The sequence below is a fragment of the Rhinoderma darwinii genome, chromosome 1 (genome assembly GCF_050947455.1).
Source record: "Rhinoderma darwinii isolate aRhiDar2 chromosome 1, aRhiDar2.hap1, whole genome shotgun sequence".
NCBI classification, from domain to species: domain Eukaryota; kingdom Metazoa; phylum Chordata; class Amphibia; order Anura; family Rhinodermatidae; genus Rhinoderma; species Rhinoderma darwinii.
In genome coordinates this window covers 396086873-396114118 of record NC_134687.1, presented here as the reverse complement: position 1 = coordinate 396114118, position 27246 = coordinate 396086873, and the positions used below count along the sequence as shown (strand labels likewise).

Sequence of the window (27246 nt, the reverse complement as noted above, 5' to 3'; positions counted from 1 at the left end):
ACACAATGTACCATTAGAACACTGGAGTGCTGGAAATGGGCCTCTATACACCTATGTAGATATTGCATTAAAAACCAGACGTTTGCAGCTAGAATAGTCATTTAGCACATTAACAATGTATAGAGTGTATTTCTGATTAATTTAATGTTATCTTCATTGAAAAACACTGTGCCTTTCTTTCAAAAATAAGGAAATTTCTAAGTGACCCTAAACTTTTGAACGGTAGTGTATATACAAAATGTATAGACTTCATACAATAAAAGCAACATGCACATGCATATCTGTTTATCCAGTCATCACATAATATTTATGTAAAACTAATACAAAGTAAATAAGGTCAATAAAATACAATATTATTATCACTTTGACATCAAGGAGCTCTATTATTAAGACTTCTTTCTAATATTCATTTTAATTTAAAGCAACAGAGAGCAAACAGATATCATACCTCAAAAGGCAGTTCTGTGAGTTCAAAATTTCCAGAAACATCCAATTTCTCAAGGTTTTCACAATCTCCCAGCTCAGGTGGTATGTTTTTTAGATTATTGAAACTAACATTGAGTTCTCTCAAATTTCTCAGGCATCCTGTCAAACAGAACAAATATAAATCACTGGCTGCCATCAGTTGGATAAGGACAGTGATCCCTTGCTTTAAAAATGATTATCAAAGATTTGATTGATTGCTGCCACTCCAGCAACATAGGCAGATCATAAAAAGGAACATATAAAGCTTACCGGATAAATATATTAAAATTAATAAGAAATAAAAAAAATAGACAGAGATTTAAAAATTTTCATTTCATGTGATATATGCAAAGGGAATATGTCTTTTTTTGTGTATCTGTAAGCGCAGTGCATGTTTTTTATTCATTCATTGCTTGATGAAGCAACCAGAGAAAACTATTTCTGAAGATCTTATCTATGAAAAGCATTGTTATACAAGCTTATACATTTTAATTATTTGTTTTAGATACAGATAAAATTGTAAATAATAAGGATGGCATACCTTAGGATACACCCACCATGCACCATGTTGCATCTCCAACACTATATTTGGCTACAAGTGAATCCCCATCTTTTAACATCATGTTATTTTTAGATCTATGTCGATTAATTGCCTAAAACAGTTGTCTTATGCAGACAGACCCTTTTAAAAAAAGATGCCGGCTGATCGCTTTTTATCTGGCCTTGGTGATCAGCTGTTATCGTTGGATAAAACTGCAGCCAGTCAAAAATTCCCCCTGTATCGGGCCGCTTTAGGGGAGTCCACCTTAACCCGCTTCCCTACCAAGGATGTATCTCATATGTCCTGGAAGGGAAGCTCTTCAGTAGCCAAGGACGTATCTGATATGTCCTTGCTACAAGTGGCTGTAGTGTAAGCTAGATTTCGGCTAGAGCGGCATAACGTAGGAACTGCATAGCTTTGCAGCTTCCACTTCAGCCTATGTGAAGTAGAGGAGGGGGGCCAGCGAGAGGTGTGCTGACAGCATGCAGTGTGATCCTCCTACTGTCCCTGTATGACTTTAGATGACCATAGGGGTAATATAAACTTTTTTACACGTTATTACCGTTCTCCTTATCAATCAGAGAGCATATTTGCTCTCTGATTGTCACATATAGGGGGTCTGTATTTTTTTCCAGAGTCTAATGATGAACATTTTCTCAACCAATCACCCTTCTGTTCAAAGTTAGGCTGTTTGTACACTCCGCAACCCAGATGTTTATTAAGATCCAGATTGCAGTGTCGCACCAAGCACTCAAATCATATACACAAACATCAATAAAGTGTTTACATTTTACACTGTCCCTATCCTGTCCATACCCGAAGTTTAGAATAAAATCTCTGACCACTTCTCTAGCGAGCTACTTCTCTACGTGCTACGGTTGTAATGATAACTATTATCACTAAAGAAGAATGTCTAATAAAATTCTGTCAGTCAGAAATGACATTTTCACAAACTGACTGTCCCCAATAATTAATTTGAACTAGATATGCACAAAGAAGGTCAGTATTAATTAACGCATTAGATTAGTTTTAGGAATTTATTATTATTATTGAATTAGAGTTCATACTATTTTGTGAAGATATTTTATGTGTAGACATAGACCTAAGGGACATGTTTGAACTCTGCACGACATTAGAGGTGTTGTGTGTCTAATTTTTTTTTTCTTGGGTCAGACATTTAGCCACAAGCATGGTTTTTTTATGCATTTTTATGAAAAATTATACTTTGAAGCAAAATTTCAAAATTTGTCTGTGTATAAAGTTCTGAGTGTCATTTTAATAATGTGTCAGGTGTCTACTTTTAGAAAATATATGGGTATGTGGGTTTAATATGATGTATTTCATTTCAAGTTTTATTTGTACATGGCAAAAGAATGAAAAGTGTCCAGAAATCCATGGCAGCGAAGGGGTTATGCTGCAGTGCTGTCACTTAACCCCATAGACATAATAACATTATTGTGAGAGGCAATGTGCAGCAGTTTACCACGAATCTTCGCCATAACTCTATTTATCTGTATTAATCACCTATCACTATCTAAATAATATGTGAATTTTTTGGGGGGGTTTTAATGTAAACATAAAAACATTTTTCATATTTAAAAGTTTACTCCACAGCTTTCATCCATATCAGTTTTTATGAAATTGGATCAGGTAATAGCACTAGGCTTGTCCCTGGTTCTTTGCTTTGATGCTGCTACCTTTATGACAGAGCATATTGTAAAGAATAAGCAGCCATAGGCAAGAGTAACATGAAATATAGACTTTATTTTACCAACATAGGCCACATTTCAGTTTATCAAAGCTTCGTAAACCTTGTTAGGGTATGTTCACCCGGCTAGTATTTGCAACACGCAAATCCACTGCATGAGAATTTGCACGCAGATTAGCTCCAATGAAGTTCAATAGAGTTAATCCACAGCTTTTCAGCGCAGAATCCCCGTATTCCGGAGAAAGTAAATGTGGCATAAAAATGATTATTGACATAACTACTTAATATGAGCCAATTCAAAGGTTGAGCAGCAAAACTGCCAGTGGAGCAGAAAATAATTTACACAGAAATCTTCAGACAGGAATCTATCACTATGGGCTGGGTTCACACAGAGTTTTTTGACAAGTTTTGTTACGCGGAAACCGCGCCGCAAAACTCGCCAAAAACCGGTTGAAAATGCCTCCCATTGATTTCAATGGGAGGCGGAGGCGGTTTTCTCCCGCGAGCGGAAAAACTGTCTCGCGGGAGAAAGAAGGGACATGCCCTATCTTCGCGCAATTAAGCCTCTGACCTCCCATTGACATCAATGGGAGGCAGAGAAAGCGTATTTCGCAGCGTTTTATGAGCACGGCGCTCAATGGCCACAGGTGAAAAACGCAGCGAAAAACGCCACGAAAATCGGCGTGCAGGCAGAGGAATTTTGAGGCAGATTTTCCGCCTGAAAAAACTCAGTGTGAACCCAGCCTAATAGACTTCATCTTCTGTGCGATGAAGAAGTATTATTCCTTTGTTTTATACAGTATCATAGATTTAAACTTTTATTTATTCTGCATAACAGTGTTAACAGTTTACTGAGCTACTATACTGGTTTGGAGCATTGACTTGTACAGTGTTTGCTAATGATAGTTTGTTTTGCCTGGGCAATTTGCAATAATAGGAATTTGCACTGCAATCTTTAGTATCACATGGTGTTTCGATTATTGTCTACTACAGTGCTAAAGCCTGCAAACATTCAAAGGGAAGGTGTCATGATTTTTTTTTCTTATATTGCTTTTAATATAATGTAAACAAAATTTGTATTTATTTGTGTTGTCACTTTCTACTTTTTAATGTATTCATACTTTTACTTCTCTATATACTTTTTCATCTCTGTATGTGTCGATTAACGACACATTCAGAGATGGTTTATGGCAGCACAATGCATAGGACTCAATGAACGTGAGCCGTTCATTGCTTCTGCTATCTGGCTCTGTACTGCGCAGATACTGGTCAGAGTCACACAGCAGAGAAGCCAGTTTGTAGGGAGATAGCAGGCACCATTATGAAGATCAGCTGCACTGCAGGTAAGGTGTGTGTCTCTGTCTGTCCCTCTCTCTATCTCACAGACCAACGCTCTCGTGACCCCCGACACCCACCCTGGTGGGCCCCCCCGATTCCCCCCACCCCCCGGACGGGCCCTCCCCGATACCCCCCTCTCTAGATGTATTTTCAGTGTGGACGGTGTGCTGAGCTAAGCTTGTCAGATGTAGCAAAGCTGAGTGTGTGTGTCTGTGTAGCAGTGCTGAGTGTGTGTGTATGTATATAGCGGTGCTGTGTGTATGTATGTATGTAGCAGTGCTGACTATATGTATGTGTGTAGCAGTGCTGTGTGTGTGTGTCTGTATGTAGCAGTGCTGAGTGTGTGTTTATGTATGTAGCAGTGCTGACTGTGTGTATGTGTGCAGCAGTGCTTTGTAAGTGTCTGCATGTAGCAGTGCTGAGTGTGTGTGTATGTATTTAGCAGTGCTGAGTGTGTGCGTATATAGCAGTACTGACTGTGTGTATGTGTGTAGCAGTACTGTGTGTGTGTGTGTGTGTGTGTGTCTGTATGTAGCAGTGCTGAGTGTGTATGTATGTAGCAGTGCTGACTGTGTGTATGTGTGTAGCAGTGCTGTGTGTGTCTGTATGTAGCAGTGCTGAGTGTGTGCTTATGTATGTAGCAGTGCTGAGTGTGTGTGTGTGTGTGTGTGTGTGTATGTATGTATGTAGCAGTGCTGACTGTGTATATGCATGTAGCAGTGCTTTGTGTGTGTGTAGCAAAGCGGAGTATGCACGGGCGCCGCTGATACTTCATAGCCGCTTATCAGATGTTTTGAAGAATCAGCGGCGAGCAAACATGCAAAATCAAGTGTAATCAAGCGTAATCAAGCGTTTTTTGATGCGGTTTCTGGCACGTAAAATGTGCAAAAAAAAACTGTGTCAAATACACACCGTGTGAACCGGTCAACTGAATAGTCATTCACTTCACTTTCATCATTCTAAGGGTATGTTCACACGCAGTGTTTTCAGCCATTTTTCGGGCCATAAACATCCCAAAAAACGGCTGAAAAATCGTAAGCAGAACGCCTACAAACATCTGCCCATTGGTTTCAATGGGAAATACGGCTCTCTGTTCCGACGCGGCATTTTGTACACGGCCGTTTTCCAAAAACGGCACGTAAAAAGACGCCCGCCAAAAAGAAGTTCATATCACTTCTTGGGACGTCTTTGGAGCTGTTTTTCATAGCCTCTATAGAAAAACAGCTCCAAAGACGGCCGTAAAAAACGCCACCAAAAACGCGAGTTTGATTAAAAAATGGCTGAAAATCAGGAGCTGTTTTCCCTTTGTTTGGTAAGCGTGTGAACATATCCTTAGTCTTTTGATGTGTCCTATAGCTTCTGCCAGCTGCAGAATCACCACCAAAATTGCAGCCGGACACTGCTTAGCAATTTGAAGACACCTTTTCCTGGCTTGTAGGAGGGGGGGTGAGATTCCCTCCGACATTTACGGCAGCTGTGAGTCAGGTTGCTTTGCCTTATTCACCTTGCTGTAAGTCTGGCAAGTGCTCTCTCTGGTGGCCAACATAGGAAAACATGTCAAAATATTATTTAATTTTTTATTACTTTCCACCATGTGGAAGAAACAAAAAAATACGGCAAAAAACATAAAAAAATCGAATAGAAATAAGTAACTTACTTTAAAAAAAAAGGTTTAATTTGCGACACATTCCCTTTAAGTCAACCAAATAAATAGTACAAAACTATGTGCAGGAAAAAAAATTGGAAATTCTGGAGTAACAAAGAAGACTATAGTTATAATAATTAATGATACCCAAGTCTCTTCTTCTCATTCTTCTTTCATGCCAGCATCATTTTCTTCTCAGTGTGAGAATAGTCTCTCGGATCTTCTCACTATTCCTACCCTTAATTTTCTCTCTAAATAGCCTGTTATTTTTCTTTATAAAATGCTTCCTCTGGATTAAAATGAACCAAAATATATTGTATTCTGTGTGTTATTTATAGTGTGCTGTAGCTTCCCACAGTGTTAAAGAAGAGTAGGACAGCATGTGAGTTCCATCAGTGCAGACTAACCAGGATCACAGGAACCTGTTCAATCATATAGACTATTTAGTACATGTACTAGTGAAACAGCGGGGTAATGTGCTTCTTCACACAGTGCCGAGATAAATTTGTCCAACTCAATTGATATTCAATAGACATAAACGAAGGTGTTTACTTGGATAATGTTATCCTTTGCGTACAGTTATTCTTAAAGGCAACTATGTGCATATTTTCTTTTCATATGTTTTATTAAATAGAAATATGTTAATGAATTAAAAATGACAGGTTTAATGGCATTATACTCAAGTACTGGTTATAACAAATACATAAGATATTATCTTGGAAAATAAAACAAGTGATCATGTCCTAAAGATGTATAAATAAAGATTTATAGGACAGCTAAAGCCCTAGCAATTTACAAAAATATACTTAAATTCGATGTACAGTTGTGGTCTAAAATATGCTAAATATGTCTTTACATCTGAGTAAATGGGGAAGAAGGAAAATTGACTCACAGCGCTGTCGCAACATGAGACAATTCATCTCTTCACACAGATATTTGTGTTTTATTGAGTGTCTGTAAAGGGAGGTGTTTTATATATTTCTATCGATGTACATGTGAGTGTAGATATATATATTTTTCCCTCCAGAAAGGTGTATACTCCTCCCCTCACCAGGTAATGAGACACCCTGGGGGATGGAAGCCATAAGCAGTGAACAAATCCAGTAAGCAGGAAGTTCCAACTGCCCTTCCATCCCCCTACCAGGTAGTGAGATTCCATGAGGGAGCCATAAGCCCATGCCCTCCCCCTTGCATGTGCATGAGCATGTGATGTCACACGGATGTGCACGGGAGGGGGGGGGGGGTTAAAAGGACAAACGGTCCCAAAGTTATCTTTATTATTTCCTGCTCTCCTGCTCCCAATGGAAGCCCCTTTCTTCCTGGTCTGCTCTTGCCTCATGGCCCTTCCTGAGAGATCGCACCAACTTTGGACCACATGAACCGCTAAGTATGTTCTCCCCTATACATCCTAAGTAACCCATTCTCTCCATCTCCTCACCTGCACAGTGCCATACCCTGTTAACCCTTGTAGCCCTGAGTTCCCTAAGTAATCCTTGCAGTCCTGAGTTCCCCTACTATCCCTTGCAGCCATGAGTAACCCCTGCAGTAACCATAGTTATCCCTAAGTAACCCCTGCAGTAACTTGCTAGCCCTGCAGTACCTGCTATCCCCTGGCATACAGCAACCCATTCCCCTTGTTATCCCTTTTTCCTCCTGAGTTCCTAAGTTAACCCTTGCTGTCCCTGTTACCTGATTAACCCTTAGTGTACAGGGATAGTTATTGCTCGGTGGGTGTGGGACAGAAACAGTGAGCATGTGCATGTGTCTTGTGTTGTAACGTAACTTTTATGTTTGTTTAGGTAAGTGGGTGATGGTATAATTAGGATTGTGATACGGTGTTTATACTGTACTACGTATAGTGTGAGTATACTCAGTATATATTAACGTGTTATATGTATTGGGGTATGCTGATACTATACCGTGATCAGTTACTGTGTTCTGTGTTTGGTGTATTTTATATGTAAGTGTGATTATTTTTAGTAATAAATATTACCCTTTATTTACTATACAATTGTATTTATTGTACGGTCTTATTCCCTTGAGTAGCAGCAAAGCAAGTAGTTTAACGTTAGTATAAGGAAAAGGTAGGGGAACTAGGCATAACCCTAGTGACCCTGATTATAAAGGAGGTAGAAATGGTGGGCAACACTAACTGTTTCAGTGTCTCAAAATGGGGTGGATTGCTTCAGATTATGAGACAACATGTACATTTGAGAAATGCCTTCCTACTATTTCTCTTCAGTGTTCAGTACTTACAGTAGCTATTTTTTTTTAGCTTTGTTCCAGTATTACGGCACAGCTATGATCAGTGACTTCAGCTTTAGCTGCACTGTCCATAGGTAGTCTAAGATAGTCTGAAATCCACCTTCTGCCTCATCAGAGGCTAAAGATGGCCATACACATAAAGTGAATCTGTCACCAAGTTTATGCTGCCCTCAGATAGGGCAGAGATCCTGATTCCAACGCTGTGTTACTTACTTGTCAATGATTATTAGATTTTAATATAAGTCTGCAGATCAAACAAGTTAATGTCTACGTAGTTGGTCAGACCTTCCCCTAAAAGGTTATGCAGTCCCCTTTCATGGCTGGAGGTTGGTCATCCTTATATCACTGTAAATGGGAGTGTTAGAAATAGAGAAATGTGAGCATTTGTGTGGCTCTCCTCGCCCCGATCCATCTCTGCTCTCCCCCTGCCACCCCGTTATGGTGTCATCACATGAGCAGTGGCGGATTAAGTAGACCATAGGCCCTGGGCTGTTCCACAAACTTGGGCCCCCCTTCCTCACCGCCGCTCTGCCGTGTCTATAGTGAACACCAACTTTTTGTGCGAGCGTTGACAAATGGGTGTTACGATTTCTCTCGCCAAAGGGCTGTGTCCCTACATACTGACAGTCTCCAACCATCGCTGACAGTATAACACTGTGTAGAGAGAGACACATCCTCCTGACAATGGGAATGGTAACACGTATTTGTCTATTAGTCCTGGGTACACAATGACTTTATGTGGAATACAAGGATTTCCTACAACAGAAATGTCATGAGAGGGGACAGATCCTTTATAGATCCAGCGACTCACAAGTGACGTTTTCTCTGATGGGAGTCGTTCTCTTTTCTTCTCCATCTGACACAGACCGGTATAGCAACTTCTCCTGAGACATCTTTGCTCCTCACTTCTGAAGCTATGTCCAGCCTCTATAGAAACACAAAAATTCAGACACCAAGGCCCAGGACCATACATTAAAGGTGTTGTCCAGGCACAGGACCGTTTTTTATACTGATGACCTATCGATGTGCCCAGACAACCCCTTTTACTCAGACTAATTAATTAGAATACATACAGAACCCAGACCTTCTAAACTATTGCCGTCCCCAGACCAGACCCCCCCTAAGCAAATACAGACTCCAGGACAAGCACTCCAAATACAGACCTCATACCAGACCCCTCAATACAGACCACAAACCCTAACCCCTAAACTAATACAGACCCCAGGCCAGGCCCCCTAAATACAGACCCCTTTAAACTAATACAGACCCCAGACCAGACCCCTAAATACAGACCCCCATGAACTAATAAAGAGACCAGACCCCTAAATACAGACCCCCTGACCTGACCCCCTAAACTAATACAGACCCCAGACCAGGCCCCTTAAATACAGACCCCAGACCAGACCCCCTAAATATACAGCCCCCAGACAACTTAAATACAGACCCCAGACCAGACACCTAAATACAGACCCCAGACCAGACATCTAAATACAGACCCCAGACCCATTAAACTAATACAGGCCCCAGACCACCTAAATGCAGACCCCAGACCCCTTAAAAAAATCCATGTTCCCCTTATACTTACAGTGCTGCTGTTCCAGGAGCTGCGGTCATGTGACCTTTATGTCTGCAGGTCCTTTACAGGACATACACAATGTCGTTTTGTCAAAGTTCTTGCCGTGATTCGTGGCAAAAACGTATTGTACTTGGGGCGGCCATGGGCCTCCTGGGAGCCTCGGGCGGCCGTCCAAAACGCCCAAAGATGATCCGTCATTGCACGCGAGTAATGGCTTTTAAAGAGAAGATCCACCTGAATTCCCTTGCCTGTGAATCAAGGTACAGTACATTCTTTGTGGCTAGTTATCTGTATATTAACTCTGCCCTTAGTGTTGTCTCTGGATGTAACATTGTCTTGCTTCACCAGATTTGTTGCTTGGCACTTGTAGTTTGACCTTCCGGTTATGACCCCTGGCCCGTCCTCTGGTTATGTCTTCTCCTCTGGTTTGTCGCAGTCTTTACATTCTCCCGGCAATGATTCATGGCTTCTCTTCAACTCTTCATGTTTTTTGGGAGTTGTCGTGCAAGCACAGCCAACTTGGGGTTAGGACAAAATCTTAGGGGCTTCTTATTTTTGGTAATGGTGGGATCCAAAATATTGGACTTCTTTTATAAAAGAATAAAGAGTTGTCTTAAAAGTGTGATTTTTGTTGTGCCCACAGCTGGGGCTCCACAGATACTTCAAGTGAAGAAGCCCTCTTCTTTGTTCTCCGAAAAAAAGGTGGTAGTGCACATACATCTTGCATTGACATTAATCAGCATTACAAAAGCATCCAAGTCTCCTGATTGACATGTCATAAAATGTCTCACTGGAAAACGTAAACACATTTAAGAACGTAAAAGAGTGTCAATACTATTAAACAGAGTAGTACGCTTCACAGAAAAAAAATAATCTAGTAGAAGGAATAGTCTGAAACTGGTTGAAGAAAAGCAAAAATAAAAGGTTATTTTATTTCCAGATAGTGTATAAATTCCCATGAAACTAAGTGGAGAAAACCAATTAAATTCACACCTGACTGGATTAAACACTGATCTATCCCAAGATGATATCTTCACAAACCAATTTAAATTGTAAAGACAACGTTACATTGGCAGGCTATATGGTGACTAAATACCATTCTATATTTTGATGTGTACCCTGATCTAGTCATCAAATGTTAATAATGTTATGTAGTATCTTTCTTATTTGTAATGGCCTTAATTTCCTCATTTCATTGCTGTGATTGGCAACCAAAGCGGTTTGACCAGAGAGAAACTAATCAATGACTCCAGCTCTTGGAATAATCGTTGGCTTAAGTATGCTTTTCTTGTCACTGCTTACATCAGTTCTTTGTCACTTTCCCAAAGTCTAGTTTTACTGGATTGATTTTTATAGTTTATTTAATTAAGTAATTAAATAGACATTTACCTGTTACACAAAGGATGAAAAGGGATATCATAAATGCCATAAAAGGAAATAAAACAAAATAATAAGTTATGTGGTCTGAGAACAATTTTAAAATCGCTCCAAAATTCTAGCATCTAGCAAATAAAAGAAGAAATTACTAGCAAATCGCTTGACTGGAGAGATTTTCAAGCTTTTCATTGCAATTCTATAGACACCAATTTCAGAGCGATTTATTTTTGTAGTGGGAGATGAAAAGTCTAGGTGTGGTGCTAGCCTTAGGCTGGGTTCCCACGTATCGTAAACGCTGTGGAATATTATGCGGAATTACCGCATCATTTACAGTTGCAGCAAAGTGAAGGAAATTTGAAGAAATCTCATGTACACACTGCGGAAAAATAATCTGTAGCGAAAACTTTCATAAATTGACCTGCGCTGCGGAATTTAATTGCATGTCAATTTACGCTGTGTATCTGTTGCTATTCTGTTATGGGTTTTCCCCATTGAATTAAATCGGAATGTAAAACTCCAAACAAATAGCCGAGTATTGTGCAAAACTTTGTTTGTGTAAAATTAATAAAAAAAGTCTATACTTCCAGATCGGCCGTTGTCCTTAGCGACGCTTTCTTCTTTTATCTGTCCAGGCAGGCCTACTGAGATGACATTTCATCCCATGTGACTGATGCAGTCACATGGGCTGCAGTCCCATCCCAGGAGGTCAAGCTGCACGGACAACAGAAGGATGCCTGTGGTAAGTTTAGACTTTTTTTTTCAAGCGCTAGTTTTCTGCAGTGGAAATTGAGCCAGAAAAACTGCACCACAATTTGATGCAGTTTTTCAGGCGTAATTCGCTGGAGGCTCTAGGTCAGATATGCTGCATACTTTTACGCAGCATATCCCACCTGTGGGCAGGGGGGTAGCTAAATGCTCATGGCCCCGGTGCAAAAATCCTTCTTGGGGCCCTCCTCCAACTTTTTCGCATGGCTGAAGGCCTGCAGCTTTCAGCTGCATAGGGCCTCCTAAGTGAGAAGATACTGCACTAGCATTAAGGGGTGTCGCTAAGGTCTTAAAACGGGGCAATAGATCCAATACATACAGTTAGGTCCAGCATAATTTTGACAGTGACGCAAGTTTTGGCATTCTGGCTGTTTACCAAAACATATTGAATATACAGTTATATAATCAATATGGGCTTGAAGTGCAGACTCTCAGCTTTAGGCCGGATTCACACGAGCCGGATTCACACGAGTGTGGGTTTTGCGCGCGCAAAAAACGCGGCGTCTTGCGCAAGCAAAAGGTCCATAAAAGCTCCGTGTGTCAGCAGCATATAATGCGTGGCTGCGTGATTTTCGCGCAGCCGCCATCATTATCACACTCTGTTTTTATGTTTGTAAACAGAAAAGCACGTGGTGCTTTTCTGTTTTCAATCATAGTTTTGACTACTGTAGCGTGCATCACGCGCGGCACACGGAAGTGCGTCCGCGTGCTGTGCACGGTTTTCACGCATTCATTGACTTCAATGGGTGCGTGATGCGCGAAAAACGGGCAAATATAGGACGTCATGAGTTTTACGCAGCGGACATACGCTGCGTGAAAATCACGGACAGTCTGAACGGCCCCATTAACTAACGTAGGTCCATGCGAGGCGCGTGAAAATCACGTCCGTTGCACAGACGTATTATACGTTCATCTGAATAAGCCCTTAATTTGAGGGTTATCACATCCTAATTTGAGGATATGTAGCTGCCTATTTTTCAAGGGACCAAAGGTAATTGGACAATTATCTCAAAAGCTATTTAATGGGCTGCATGGGCTATGCCCTCGTTAATCCATCATCAATTAAGCAGGTAAAAGGTCTGGAGTTGATTCCAGGTGTGGCATGTGCATTTGGAAGCTGTTGCTGTGAACCCACAACATCAGGTCAAAGGAGCTCTCAATGCAAATGAAACAGACCATCGTTAGGCTGGAAAAAAATGTTAGGAGTGGCCAAATCAACAGTTTGGTACATTCTTAAAAAAAAAAAAGAGCGCATTGGTGTTTTCGTGAACTCCAAAAGGCATGGAAGTCCACGGAAGACAACAGTGGTGAATGATCGCAGAATCCTTTCTATGGTGAAGAAAAACGCCTTCACAACCCAACCCAAGTGAAGAAAACTCTCCTGGAAGTAGGTGTATCAGTATCTAAGTCTATCATGAAGGGAATTCTTCATGAGAGCAAATACAGAGGGTTCACCACAAGGTGCAAACCATTAATCAGCCTCAAAAATAGAAAGGCCAGATTAGACTTTGCCAAACAACATGTAAAGAAGCCGGCCCAGTTCTGGAACAGAATACTTTGGACAAATGAAACTAAGATCAACCTGTACCAGAATGATGGGAGGAAAAAAGTATGGAGAAGGCTTGGAACGACTCATGATCCAATGCACACCACATCCACTGTAAAACATGGTGGAGGCAGGTTAATGGCATGGGAATGCATGGCTGCCAAAGGCACTGGGTCACTAGTGTTTATTGATGATGTGACTGAAGACAGAAGCAGCCGTGTGAATTCTGAAGTGTTCAGGCATATACTTTCTACCCAGATTCAACCAAATGCAGCAAAGTTGATTGTCCATCTGTACTGTGAAGTGACATCCAATGACCCAAAACATACTGTGAAAGCAACTCAGGAGTTTTTTAAGGCAAAGAAGTGGAACATTCTGCAATGGCCAAGTCAATCTCCAGATCTCAAACCGATCGAGCATGCATTTCACTTGCTTGACCCCTTCAGGACTGAGCCTGTTTTGGCCTTCAGGACGAAGCCGATTTTTCAAATCGGACATGTGTCACTTTATGTGGTAATAACTCCGGAATGCTTTTGCCTATCCAAGTGATTCTGAGATTGTTTTCTCGTGACATATTGTACTTTATGTTAGGGAAAAAAATTTGTTCGATAAATTCAATATTTATTTGTAAAAAACACCAAGATTTAGAGAAAATTAGCAAAAATTTGCATTTTTCTAAATTTAAATGCATCTACTTGTAAAACAGATAGTAATACCACACAAAATACTTACTATTTTATATTTCCCATATGTCTACTTTATGTTTGCATCGTTTTTTGAACATTCTTTTATTTTTCTAGGACGTTACAAGGCTTAGAACTTTAGTAGCAATTTCTCATATTTTCAAGAAAATTTCAAAAGCCTATTTTTTCAGGGACCAGTTCAGTTCTGAAGTGGCTTTGAGGGCCTTATATATTAGAAAGTCCCCATAAATCACCCCATTTTGAAAACTGCACCCCTCAAAGTATTCAAAACAGCATTCAGAAAGTGTTTTAACCCTTTAGGCGTTTCACAGGCATTAAAGCAAAGTAGAGGTGAAATTTACAAATGTAATTTTTTTTTTTCGAAAATTAATTTGTAATACATTTTTTCTGTACCACAGAAGGTTTTACCCGAGAAACGCAACTCAATATTTATTGCCCAGATTCTGAAGTTTTTAGAAATATCCCACGTGTGGTCCTAGTGCGGTAATGGACTGAAACACCGGCCTCAGAAGCAAAGGAGCAACTAGTGGATTTTGGGGCCTCCTTTTTTTAGAATCTATTTTAGGTACCATATCAGGTTTGAATAGGTCTTGTGGTACCAAAACAGTAAAGACCCCCCAAAAGTGACCCCATTTTGGAAACTATACCCCTCAAGGAATTTATCTATGGGTATAGTTAGCATTTTGAACCCACAGTTTTTTTGCTAAATTTATTTGAATTAGTATGTGAAGATGAAAATCTACTTTTTTTGTGAAAAAACGTAAAGATTTTAAATATTTACAAGGAATAAAGTAGAAAAAACACCCCAACATATGTAAAGCAATTTCTTACGATTATAGCAATACCCCATATGTGGTAATAAACTGCTGTTTGGACCCACAGCAGGCCTCAGAAAGGAAGGCGCACCATTTGGATTTTGGATTTCTGATTTTGCTGGAATAGTTTTCAGTGCCGTGTCACGTTTGCGATGCACTGGAGGGATGAAAACCGTGGAAACCCCCCAATAGTGACTCCATTTTGGAAACTACACCCCTCAAGGAATTTTTCTAGGGGTAAAGTTAGCAGTTTGACCCCACGGTTGTTTTGCTGAAGTCATTGGAATTAGTCTGTAAAGGTAAAAATCGAAAAAGCACCCCAACACTTGTAAAACAATTTCTCCTGATTACGTAAATACCCCATATGTGGTAATAAACTGCTGTTTGGACCCACACCGGGGCTTAGAAGGGAAGGGGCACCATTTGGCTTTTGGAGCTCAAATTTAGCTGGAATAGTTTTTGGGTGTCATGTCGAATTTGCAAAGCCCCCGAGGGACCAAAACAGTGAACGCCCCCCAAAAGTAACCCCATTTGGGAAACTACACCACTTAAGGAATCTATCTAGGGGTATAGTGAGCGTTTAGGCCCCACACGTCTTTTGCAGAATTTATTAGAATTAGGCCGTGAAAATTAATATCAACATTATTTCCACTAAAATGTTGAATTTTTTTCAATTTCACAAAGGATAAAGGAGAAAATGCACCCCAACATTTGTAAAGCAATTTCTCCCGAGTACCGCAATACCCCAGATGTGGTCATAAATGTTTTTTCATTAGAAAATAAATTAACCCTTTCCGGACTGATCCATGTTTTGCTTTTGCTTTTTCGTTTTTCCTCCCCGCTTTCCGAGAGCCACAACGTCTTTATTTTTCCGTCAATAGAGTGGTGTGGGGGCTTATTTTTTGTGGGACGAGCTGTAGTTTTTATTGGTACCATTTTTTGGTACATAAGACTTTTTCAGCACTTTTTATTACATTTTTTGGTAGAGCGAAGGTGACCAAAAAACTGCGATTTTGCCATTTAAAATTCTTTATTTTTCACGGCGTTCACCGTGCGAGTTCAATAATGGTATATTGTAATAGCTTGGACTTTTACGGACGCAGCGATACCAATTTTGTGTATTTTTTTAATTTTTTTACCATTACTTTAGAGAAAAAATATGAAAAGGGTTTATTTTTGGACTTTAAATATTTATTTAATTTTTTCCACTAATAATAACTATTTACTTTTGTTTTTACATATTTTATTAGTCCCCCTGGGAGACTTGAACCAGCAATCGTTAGATCACTGGTAGAATACACTGCAATACTAATGTATTGCAGTATATTGTGATTTTTACAGGCTCCTGTAACAGCGCGATCGCTGTTTCTATCCGTTAGTCCCGGGTATCAGCTGTAATACACAGCTGACACCCGCAGCGTATGGCGCGGGCTCAGCGCGTGAGACGCTCCATATATCACCCCCCACACCACGACATGCTATTAAGTCATGGTGCGCGAAAGGTTTAATGCGCAGCCGATGGTGGAAAGTGAAAATTAAAATTTTCCACTGATGTGCCATATTAGTGCACTATATGTTGTGCCCAGTTTGTGCCACAAATACCACAAATAAAATATTAACAGGGTTCTCCCGGGTATGGCGATGCCATATCGGTGGACGTAAACGGCTGTTTGGGCACGCTGTAGGGCTCAGAAGGGAGGGATGCCATTTGGCTTTTGGAGCGCAGATTTTGCTTGGTAGAAGCTCTGGCGTTTTGCTGGTATTTCAGTTTATAATGTGGGGGAATATGTAGGCTGGGCAGAGTATATCAGGGCATAATAAGAGGGTATAATAATGGGCTAAATAAATAATAATCCGCAGATATGTGGCCAGTGTTGCACTTATATTATAAATGGCGCCCGATCTTATCCGCTTTTGGAACGCTCTGCACATTTTGCATCGCCATATTATGGGAGCTGGAACTTTTTTTATTTTTTCACCACCGGAGCCATGTGAGGGCTTATTTGTTGCGGGACAATCTGTAATTTTCATTGGTACCATTTTGGGGTACATGCGATTTTGTTGATCACTTTTTATTCCATTTTTCGGCAAGCAAGGTGACCAAAAACCATCAATTCTGACAATGATTTTTATTTATTTTTTACAGCGTTCACCCTGGGCTATAAATGACCGTTATATTTTATTCTGCGGGTCGGTACGATTACGGCGATACCAGATGTATATAGGTTTTTTTATGTTTTGCAGTGTTTGCGCAATAAAATAACTTATTTAGAAAATAATTTATTTTCTGTGTCACCATATTCTGAGAGCCGTAACTTTTTTATTTTTCAGTCAAAAAAGCTGTGTAAGGGCTTGTTTTTTGCGGGACGGGTTGTAGTTTGTATCGGTACAATTTCGGCGTACATGCGACTTTTTGATCACTTTTTATTGTATATTTTGTGAGGGGTGGTGACCAAAAAATAGTGATTCTCGCTTTGTTTTTCATTTATTTTTTGTGCGGTGTTCACCGTGCAGGAAAAATAATATTATAGTTTTATAGTTGGGGTCGTTACGAACGCGGCGATACCAAATATGTGTACTTTTTTTTTACGTGTTAATTTTTTTTCCTATAATAAAAGACTTATTATAGGAAAAAAAGCAGTTCTTGTTTATGTCACTTCTAACTTTTATTTTTACACTTTTTTTTAGACATTTTTATTCTTTTTTTTACTTTTTTCACTTTTCCCTCTAGGGGACACTTAGACTTGCAGCTCTGATCGCTGCTGGAATACATTACACTACACACGTAGTGTAATGCATTCCAACTGTCATTGTGACGTAACAGTCACACTGACAGGAAGCCTACGACGACCACCCTCGGGGTGGTCCTCATAGGCTTCTGTACATGGCAACCCGGAATCCATTGTCTGGCGTCCGGTTGCCATGGGTACGATCGCCAGCCCCCGTGATTTCACATGGGGGCTGCCGATCGGCGCTAAACACCTTAATTGTGGCGTTCAAATCGAACGCCGCAATTAAGGGGTTATCTGCCGAAATCAGCGGCGATAGGCCGCTGATCGGCAACGGGGAATGCAGGGCAGACGCCCTGCACAGTTAACCGCCGCTGCGCTGTAGCGCCGCGCGGCGGTTAGCTGTCAAAGCACAGACGTAACTGCACGTCAAGGTGCGCGAACTTACTGCACACATTGACGTACAGTTACATCAAGGTGCGGGAAGGGGTTAAGACAAAACTTAAGGCAGAAAGACCCACAAATAAGCAACAACTGAAGACAGCTGCAATAAAGGCCTGGCAAAGCATCACAAAGGAGGAAACCCAGTGTTTGGTGATGTCCATGGGTTCCAGACTTCAGGCAGTCATTGCCTGCAAAGGATTCTCTACAAAGTATTAAAAAAAAATAAAAAAAATATTTATGGTAATGTTTATTTGGGCCCCTGAAATGAGGAGGCTGTGTAGAAAAAAAGGTTGCAATTCCTAAATGTTTCACAGGATATTTTTGTTCAACCCCTTGAATTAAACCTGAAAGTCTACACTTCATTTGCATCTCAGTTGTTTCATTTCAAATCCAATGTGGTGGCATGCAGAGCCAAAATCATGATTGTGTCACTGTACAAATAATTCTGGACCTAACTGTATGTGTCCCCCCACAAAAAATATGTGTGCGTGTATGTATATGTGCATAAATAAATATATAGCACTACGACCCAATAGCTATGTATAGGATTATTCATCCAATAAGAGACAGCACTCCAATTTGTGATAGAAAAAACGGCTCTTTATTAGCCCCTGTGCCCTGTATAGGATTAGATACAGTGGCTCAGCAGACTTTATCACATATCATAGGCTAAGTTATAGGGCCCAGCTTGCTGACATTGCGGCTCCAGCGCTGGACCCAGGAAAGGTAAGTATAATAATTGCTTTTTTATGTGTTACTAATTTTGTTGACAGCGTTTTTTTTATTCTCAATAAAATGGTTAACGAGGATTGTGTGGGGCTTTTTTATTTCAATCAATATTTTTTCTAAGTTCTTGTATTTTTTTTAAACTTTATTATGACCGCCTTAGTAATGGCCACTGGCTGATTGACAGCATCCATTGCTAAGGCAGGGCTTAATGTTAGCCAGTGAAAGTCTAGCACTAAACCCCATTATTTGCCCCATTTTTACTCCGGTACCCACTGCCACCAGGGGTACTGGGAAGAGCCCGGTACGATCTATTACCCGACCATCTGTAGTGATGGCTGGGCACTGGGGCGGCCGCAGGCTGGTATTGTTAGACTGGGAAAGGCCAGAGACCTTGGCCCATCCCACCCTGGTAACGCTAGCCTGTTTAGTTGTTCCTAAGGCTGGACAGAAACGTCGCATCTCTGCATTTGATTGAATAAATCACTTTATTTTTGCCTGTTTTGGAGTGCTGCTGAATTTCTCTTTGATATACTATACAATCCATGGATTAGGATTATCTGCTGTGCACCCGCCACTATAGTGGGACTTGCTATAGAGTGCTGCTGTTTTCTATCAATATACATATATATATATAGTTATTAAATCATACCACTACACCAGATTAAATATTACCTGCATACTGTTACTGAACACAACTCACTATTATATGACCAATATTACCCATAATAACACAATATAAGGTCCCCATAATACCGCCACACCATATCCACGGTGACTGAATAATATCCCCATACTCTTACTGAATAAAAACCACTATACAAAGACCAATATTACCACCATGTAGTGACCATATAGTGGTAGATGCCAGTTATACACAGGATCTCTGCAGAAAGTGATTACAGCACATTAACATCCAGTGACTCACAGGTGATGTTTTCTTTGATTAGAGTCATTCACTTTCCCTTTTATTCTTCATACGGCCCAGAGAACTGTGACGACTTATTCTAGCCACGACTCGTCTCTGCAGAATTTGACACACAGACATGTTGGTTTCTTGCTTTTCCAGCACCCTCTACACCTATACCCCATTCTCTAAAGAAACTCGTAATCAACAGTGCCCCAGATGGTAATAATTATTCCTCAGTGCTTGACATACTAAAAGTGCCCCATCAGTAACCGTGCCCCCTTTGTGCCCCCACAGTCATAATTCCCCCTTTGTGCCCCCTGTATATAGCGACACACACAGCCCCCTGGAGATAGCGCCACACAGCCCCCTGTAGATATCACAAGGCACAATCCCCTGTAGATAGCGCCACACGCAGCCCCTTGTAGATACCGCCACACACCCCTCCTCCCTTGTATAAAGTGTCATACAAACCCCACTAGTAGATAGAGCCACACAGCCCCCCTTGTATATAGTGCCACACAGCCCCCTTGTATATAGTGCCACCCAGCCCTACTTGTATATAGTGTCACACAGCCCTCTCATTTGTATATAGTGCCACACATGCCCTCCCTTGTATATAGTGTCACGCAGCCCCCCTTGTATATAGTGCCACAGCCCCCTCCCTTCTATATAGTGCCACAGCCCCCCTCCCTTGTATATAGTGCCACACAGTACCCCCTTGTATATAATGCAACACAACTCCCTCCCCTGTATATAGTTCCACACAGCCCCCTCCCTTGTATATAGTGCCACACAGTACCCCCTTGTATATAATGCAACACAACTCCCTCCCTTGTATATAGTGCCACACAGCCCCCCTTGTATATAGTGCCACACAGCTCCCTCCTTTGTATATAGTGCCACACAGCCCTCCCTTGTATATAGTGCCACACAGCCCTCTCATTTGTATATAGTGCCACACATGCCCTCCCTTGTATATAGTGTCACAGCCCCCCTCTCTACTATATAGTGCCACAGCCCCCCTCCCTTGTATATAGTGCCACACAGCCCTCCTTGTATATAGTGCCACACAGTACCCCCTTGTATATAATGCAACACAGCTCCCCCTTGTATATAGTGCCACATAGCCCCCCGTGTATATAGTGCCACACAGCTCCCCCCTTGTAGATATTGTCATAAAGCTCCTCCCACTTGTATATAGTGCCACCCCGCTCCCCCTCCCCTTGTATATAGTGCTACACAGCCCCCTCCCATTGTATATGGTGCCACACAGCTCCCCCTCCCTTTGTATATAGTACCACACAGCCCCACTCCCTTGTATATACAGATAAGGTTGACACATGAGGAGCTCATCGCTGTTATTGGTATACAATGAGAACATCCCCTGTATTTAGTGCCACACAGCCCCACCTTGTATATAGTGCCACATAGCCCCTCGTTGTATATAGTGCAACATAGCTCCCACCTCCCCTTGTATATAGTGCCACGCAGCCCCTCCCCCATGGATATAGTGCCACACAGCTCCCCTCTCCCGTTGTATATAGTGCCACACAACCCCCCAAAAAATAAAAAAATTCTAATTACCTAGCCCTGTTCCCATGACATACAGAGCGCTTCACAGCCTCCGGACGGGACCCTTGCACAGGCCAACATGATTCAGTGATGTCATCACGCCGGCCTGTGCAGGGATACTTCCCAGTGCCTTATAGGCTGCAGGCCTAACGTGGCCTGTAGCATATAGTATTCAATTGTGTCTGCATCCTGAGGACGCAGGTACAATTAAATGTGGCTGTCGCTAGCATCGGGCCCTCCTCGGTGCTAGTGGCGCCAGTGGGTATGAGGGGGCCCGTGGCGTCTGGCCCATAAATGTGATATATCGGTCAGCTCGGGCCCCGTATAATGGGCAGGGGGCCGTAAGAGAATGGGGGATTTGGGCAATTAACCCAGTTTTCCCCTCCTAACGCTGGCCCTGTAGATGTGGTGCGTGGGGTCGCAGGCCCCCCTGGCTTAGGAGCCCGGTCGCAAATGCGACAGCTGCCACCCCTATAGCTACGCCCCTGCCTGTGGGAATCCAGCCTTAGGGTGGAGCTACATTAAAATTTATAGCATCTATCTGACATTTGTGACATATCTTGTGGATATGTCATAAATGTCTCTGATGGGAAAACCCTTTTAAGGACCAAGCCCCATTTTTCAAATATGACATGTCCGGTATATGTGGTAATAACTCTGGAATGCTTTTACTTATCCCAGTGATTCTAAGAATTTCACTTGAGTTACATTTATCTACATTGTTGGAGTACTACAAGGCACAGAGGATCCCAAGGGGCTTGAGATCACATCTACGCCCGAATCTTTTTCCAAACAACGAATACTTCTGTACGAAGTTTGAGCACATATCTAACAAATATGCGTTTGATTTGATTCTTCTCAATGTGGAGTATCTACAATCGGAAATTGTGTCGATTGCTAATAAATTAAAGGAAGTTGAAGCATTAATCGTCCAATCCTCTAATGAGCAGATCTTTGGTTCTCTAAAGGAGAAAATCTCTACTAATTTGGATAGAGTGAAGATGGAAATAGAGAGAACGAAGAGAGATAAATGGCATCATGATTTGGAGGACTATCGAAATGGTAAAATCTATAATTGGCAAAGCACCAATGCATATGGTCCTCCCCAGAGACGCAGAAAATCAAGGAAACAGGGGAGTGGCAATTTTCTGTATACCACAGGCGATTCCGATTCCACTGATGAAGCTAACCACGTACCTTTTTTAGACAAAGGCCCACTTGGAAACATGGACGGTCTAGGAGGTAGGGGAAGGAAACACCAACGGCAACGTAAGAGGCCAATTCCGCTCAAGATTGAGACCCCTGATGAGGAGGAATCCCCCAAGAACGAAAACATAGTGGTAAATATCTCTTCTATTGATCTTACGAATGACCAACTACAAGTATTACAGAAGGGACTTTCATTTTGCCTTGATACTAATGTTGATTGGTTCCAATTAGATTTGGACCTCAAAGGTTTTTTTAGACGTCTGAACCTTAAAGTGCTGTTTTCTAAAGAGAGTGTTACTGTTTGTGATAAGGTTGATTCGAATTGTATTTTTCAATCTAACAAATTAGGTCTTAGACCAATTAGCACATATATACCTCCCTCTAGCCCAGTCATTGAGACATTTTCCAAGATTGTGCTAGAAGAGATAAGGATATTAAAATAGAGTACAATCCATGATACTAGGATCAATTCAAATCTGTCTAGAAAGGAAAGGAAGGCTTTGAAGGAACACCTTAGCAATAAGGAGATTACCATAAAACAGGCCGATAAGGGCGGGGCCACAGTTATTTTAGATAGCAGTAAATATGAATCCGAGATTTATAGACAACTGGCAGACATGGAAATATACCAATTATTACCCAGAGACCCTAAACCTGATTTACTCAGAGAGATTAAAGTGATTATTGATGTTGCAGTGGAACAAGGTAATATTGACCAACAATTAGGGAATTTTTTGAAGGTAGAGGAACCCATCACTCCAGTACTATATACACTTCCTAAGATTCACAAAAATCTACATGCCCCCCTAGGTAGACCTATCGTATCAGGGAGAGGTTCAATTTTCAATAACATTGCCATTTTTCTTGATAAAGTTCTGAGAGATTTAGCCATCAAGGCGCAATCATATATCAAAGATACGACAGATTTTTTGAGTAAATTAAAGAACATTGAGGCTAGAGGTCCACTATTGCTAGTCTCGTTTGATATTGTGTCCTTATATACCAGCATCGAACACAATAGAGGTTTAAGGGCAGTCGAGAATTGTCTCGCCAGCGCCAGATGTGACCCAGGGTGTAGATGCTTCATCCTCCAGCTGCTTGAGTTGGTACTCGGGAGGAATTATTTCCTCTTTGGTGACCAGTTCTTCTTGCAGCTCAGAGGGACAGCGATGGGGTCCAATGTGGCCCCAACGTATGCTAACATCTTTATGTCCACATTTGAGGAGGAGCATGTCTACACCTCTCCACACATGGGTCACATCCGCTGCTGGTGGAGATTTATTGATGACATTTTTGTCATCTGGGAGGGGGATAGATTGTGTTTAGATCAATTTCTGTTGGAGTTAAATAGCCATATTCCAGCACTGCAATTCACTATGGTTTGCTCTGACCAGGAGTTGCAGTTCTTGGATACATTGGTACAACTAAAAGATGGAGTATTCTCCACGGATTTATTTGTGAAAGCCACAGACAGAAACAATCTCCTCTTATATAACAGTAACCATCCCAGACACATGATAGAGTCTCTACCATGGAGTCAACTGTTACGAGTCGACAGAATTGTATCAGACACAACACAGAAACAAATTAGTTTGACACAGATGTGTAATAAGTTTAAAAAGAGAGGTTACCCTAGAAATCTTGTACAGAAACATAGAGATAGACTAGACACTGATATCTTGGAATCTAAAACCAAGACTAAACAGGTTGAACGTATACCGTTTATTTCAACCTTTGGCAACCTGAGTGGCCATATTGGCAATATTTTGCTAAATAATTGGTCGATAGTATCGAAGGGACATAGTGAGATTGACACATTGAGTGTACCACCTATTATGTCCTATCGGAGGACCAAAAATATTAGAGATACATTGGTTAAATCAGATGTGGGCAGCAGAAAGAAGAACACTCAACTATTGCTTTGCCCCCCTAAAAATGGAAATTTTCCATGTTTAAATTGTTGCAATTGTAATAACATCTTGAAGGGGAACAAATTCCAGCACCCCTACACTGGGAAGACTTTTAACATCAGACATAGGTTCACATGTAATTCAGATTTTGTCGTGTACATGATCACATGCCCCTGCTCATTAATCTACATAGGAGAAACGACTATGCCCATTAAATTGAGAATGAATAAACATAAGAGCACAATCAGGAAGAAAATGATTTAATTACCAATACTGAGACATTTTATTGAGAAAAACCACCAGATGAATCAATTAAGATTCAGGATAATAGATTGTGTCCCAACACTTAGAAGGGGAGGGGATAGACAGAAATTACTGAAAGGGAAGGAATTGCGTTGGATCATTGAGCTGGATACCTTACACCCAAGAGGTTTGAATCTAGAATATAAGATAACACCTGGACTCTGAAACTTCATTGCTGTTTTTAAAATTTTCTATCAATATTGTACACTTTATGGGTGACCATCGAGATATGTTCATCTTCTTTCCCCTTTTTAAAAAAAAAAAAAATGTATACAAATATTTTGGATATTAATAAAAAAAATTTGTATATCTTTTACAGTTGGGGACTGTTCTCCTCGGAGGTTCGTTCACCACACACCAGCGGGCATACGACCAGGATAAGGACTATACATTGTTTTCTCTTCTCTTGTTTATTGCGAGTGTTTTTGCATTTATTATGGAGACCATAGAGGTCACAATGGGGACATTATAAGTGACGATCGATAATCAACTAGAAGTCTTGTGTATTATGCGGTATAACTATCCGATGTATTCCATCGAACATATGTTACGAGTAGAGATGAGCGAACCGGGACAACCGAACCCGGTTTCGGTCCGAACTTCCGGTAAAGTTCGGTTCGCAGCGAATCCGAACTTCACCGGGTTCGGCCGAACCCGTTTTGACCGAACCCGGTCAAAAACATTATACAAATCGGCAGCCACTTATCTCTATCAATCACTGATAGAGAAAAGAGGCTGCTGATTAAAAATAAAAAGCATTTCATACGTACCCGGTCGTTGTCTTGGTGACGAGTCCCTCTTCTTCCTCCAGTCCGACCTTTTCTGACGCGGCAGCCTGTGATTCGCTGCAGAGGCCTCTGCAGCCTGTGATTGGCTGCAGAGGCCGCGGCAGCCTGTGATTGGCTGCAGCGCTCCGCTCACATGGGCTGCATCGTCATCAAGGAATGTCGGGCCGGATGTCGAGAGGGACGCGTCACCAAGGCAACGGCCAGGAGACCGGACTGGAGGAAGCAGAAAGTTCTCGGTAAGTATGAACGTCTTTTTTTTTACAGGTGCTGTGATCGGTAGTCACTGTCCAGGGTACTGAAACAGTTACTGCCGATCAGTTAACTCTTTCAACACCCTGGACAGTGACTATTTAGGGTATGTGCACACACACTAATTACGTCCGTAAATGACGGACGTATTTCGGCCGCAAGTACCGGACCGAACACAGTGCAGGGAGCCGGGCTCCTAGCATCATAGTTACGTACGATGCTAGGAGTCCCTACCTCTCTGCAGGACAACTGTCCCGTACTGTAATCATGTTTTCAGTACGGGACAGTAGTTCCACGGAGAGGCAGGGACTCCTAGCATCGTACATAAATATGATGCTAGGAGCCCGGCTCCCTGCAGGGTGTTCGGTCCGGTACTTGCGGCCGAAATACGTCCGTCAGTTACGGACGTAATTAGTGTGTGTGCACATACCCTTACTGACGTCGCCTAGCAACGCTGCCGTAATGACGGGTGCACACATGTAGCCACCCGTCATTACGGGGCCTCATGCACACGACCATAAAAACACCCGTTATCACGGGTCGTAATTACGACCCGAAATAGCGGGCCCATAGACTTCTGTTAGCCACGGGTACCTTCCCGTTTTCTCACGGGAAGGTGCCCGTGCCGTTAAAAAGATAGAACATGTTCTATTTTTTTATTTTACGGGCCGTGCTCGTAATTACGACTCGTAACTACGAGCACGGCCGGCCGGCCACGGGCAGCCGGCCGCTTTTGCGAACCGTGCTGTCATTATAATTATAGCAGCACGGCCCGTAAAATAGAAAAATAGAACATGTTCTATTTTTTTAACGGCACGGGCACCTTCCCGTGAGAATACGGAAAGGTACCCGTGGGTAACAGAAGTCTATGAGCCCGTTATTGCGGGTCGTAATTACGACCCGCAATAACGGGTGTTTTTACGGTTGTGTGCATAATGGGAGCACGGCTCGGAAAAACGAACGGCTGCCCGTGCTCATCTCCTGAAATAATCTGTGCTGCCTTAAACTCTGTGGACAGGTCAGGATCCTGTTTCTTTTAAATGCTGCTGGGGAACCCGCTCGATCCACTATTTAAGGCTACGCTACAGTGCAGCATTTAAAAGAAACAGGATCCTGACCTGTCCACAGAGTTTAAGGCAGCACAGAGTATTTCAGGAGATGAGCGTGCAGATTCAGTGCTGCTGTGAACTCTGCTCTTACCATTACGTAGCTCTCAGTCTGTTACCTCTCCTCCACTCCTGTCCTCAAGAACACCTTCACATGATTGGCAAGTCACCACGTAATGGTAAGAGCAGAGTTCACAGCAGCACAGAGTATTTCAGGAGAGGAGCGTGCAGATTCAGTGCTGCTGTGAACTCTGCTCTTACCATTACGTAGCTCAGTCTGTTACATCTCCTCCACTCCTGTCCTCTATAACACGTTCACATGATTGGCAAGTCACCACCACGCACAAGATCCGCACGCTCATCTCCTGAAATACTCTGTGCTGCTGTGAACTCTGCTCTTACCATTACGTGGTGACTTGCCAATCATGTGAAGGTGTTCTGGAGGACAGGAGTGGAGGAGAGGTAACAGACTGAGAGCTACGTAATGGTAAGAGCAGAGTTCGCAGCAGCACTGAATCTGCACGCTCATCTCCTGAAATACTCTGTGCTGCCTTA

General features: G+C 41.9%; 1 protein-coding gene across 1 annotated transcript in view; it reads right to left on the bottom strand.

Annotated features, from left to right (window-relative positions):
- Positions 1-442: 442 nt before the first annotated feature.
- LOC142757698 (uncharacterized) overlaps positions 443-27246 on the bottom strand; it is a 246676-nt gene continuing 219872 nt past the window's right edge. The window contains exon 6 of the mRNA XM_075860641.1: positions 443-585. Within this exon, the coding sequence (XP_075716756.1) occupies positions 443-585 (143 nt within the window). The remainder of the gene's footprint in view (positions 586-27246) is intronic.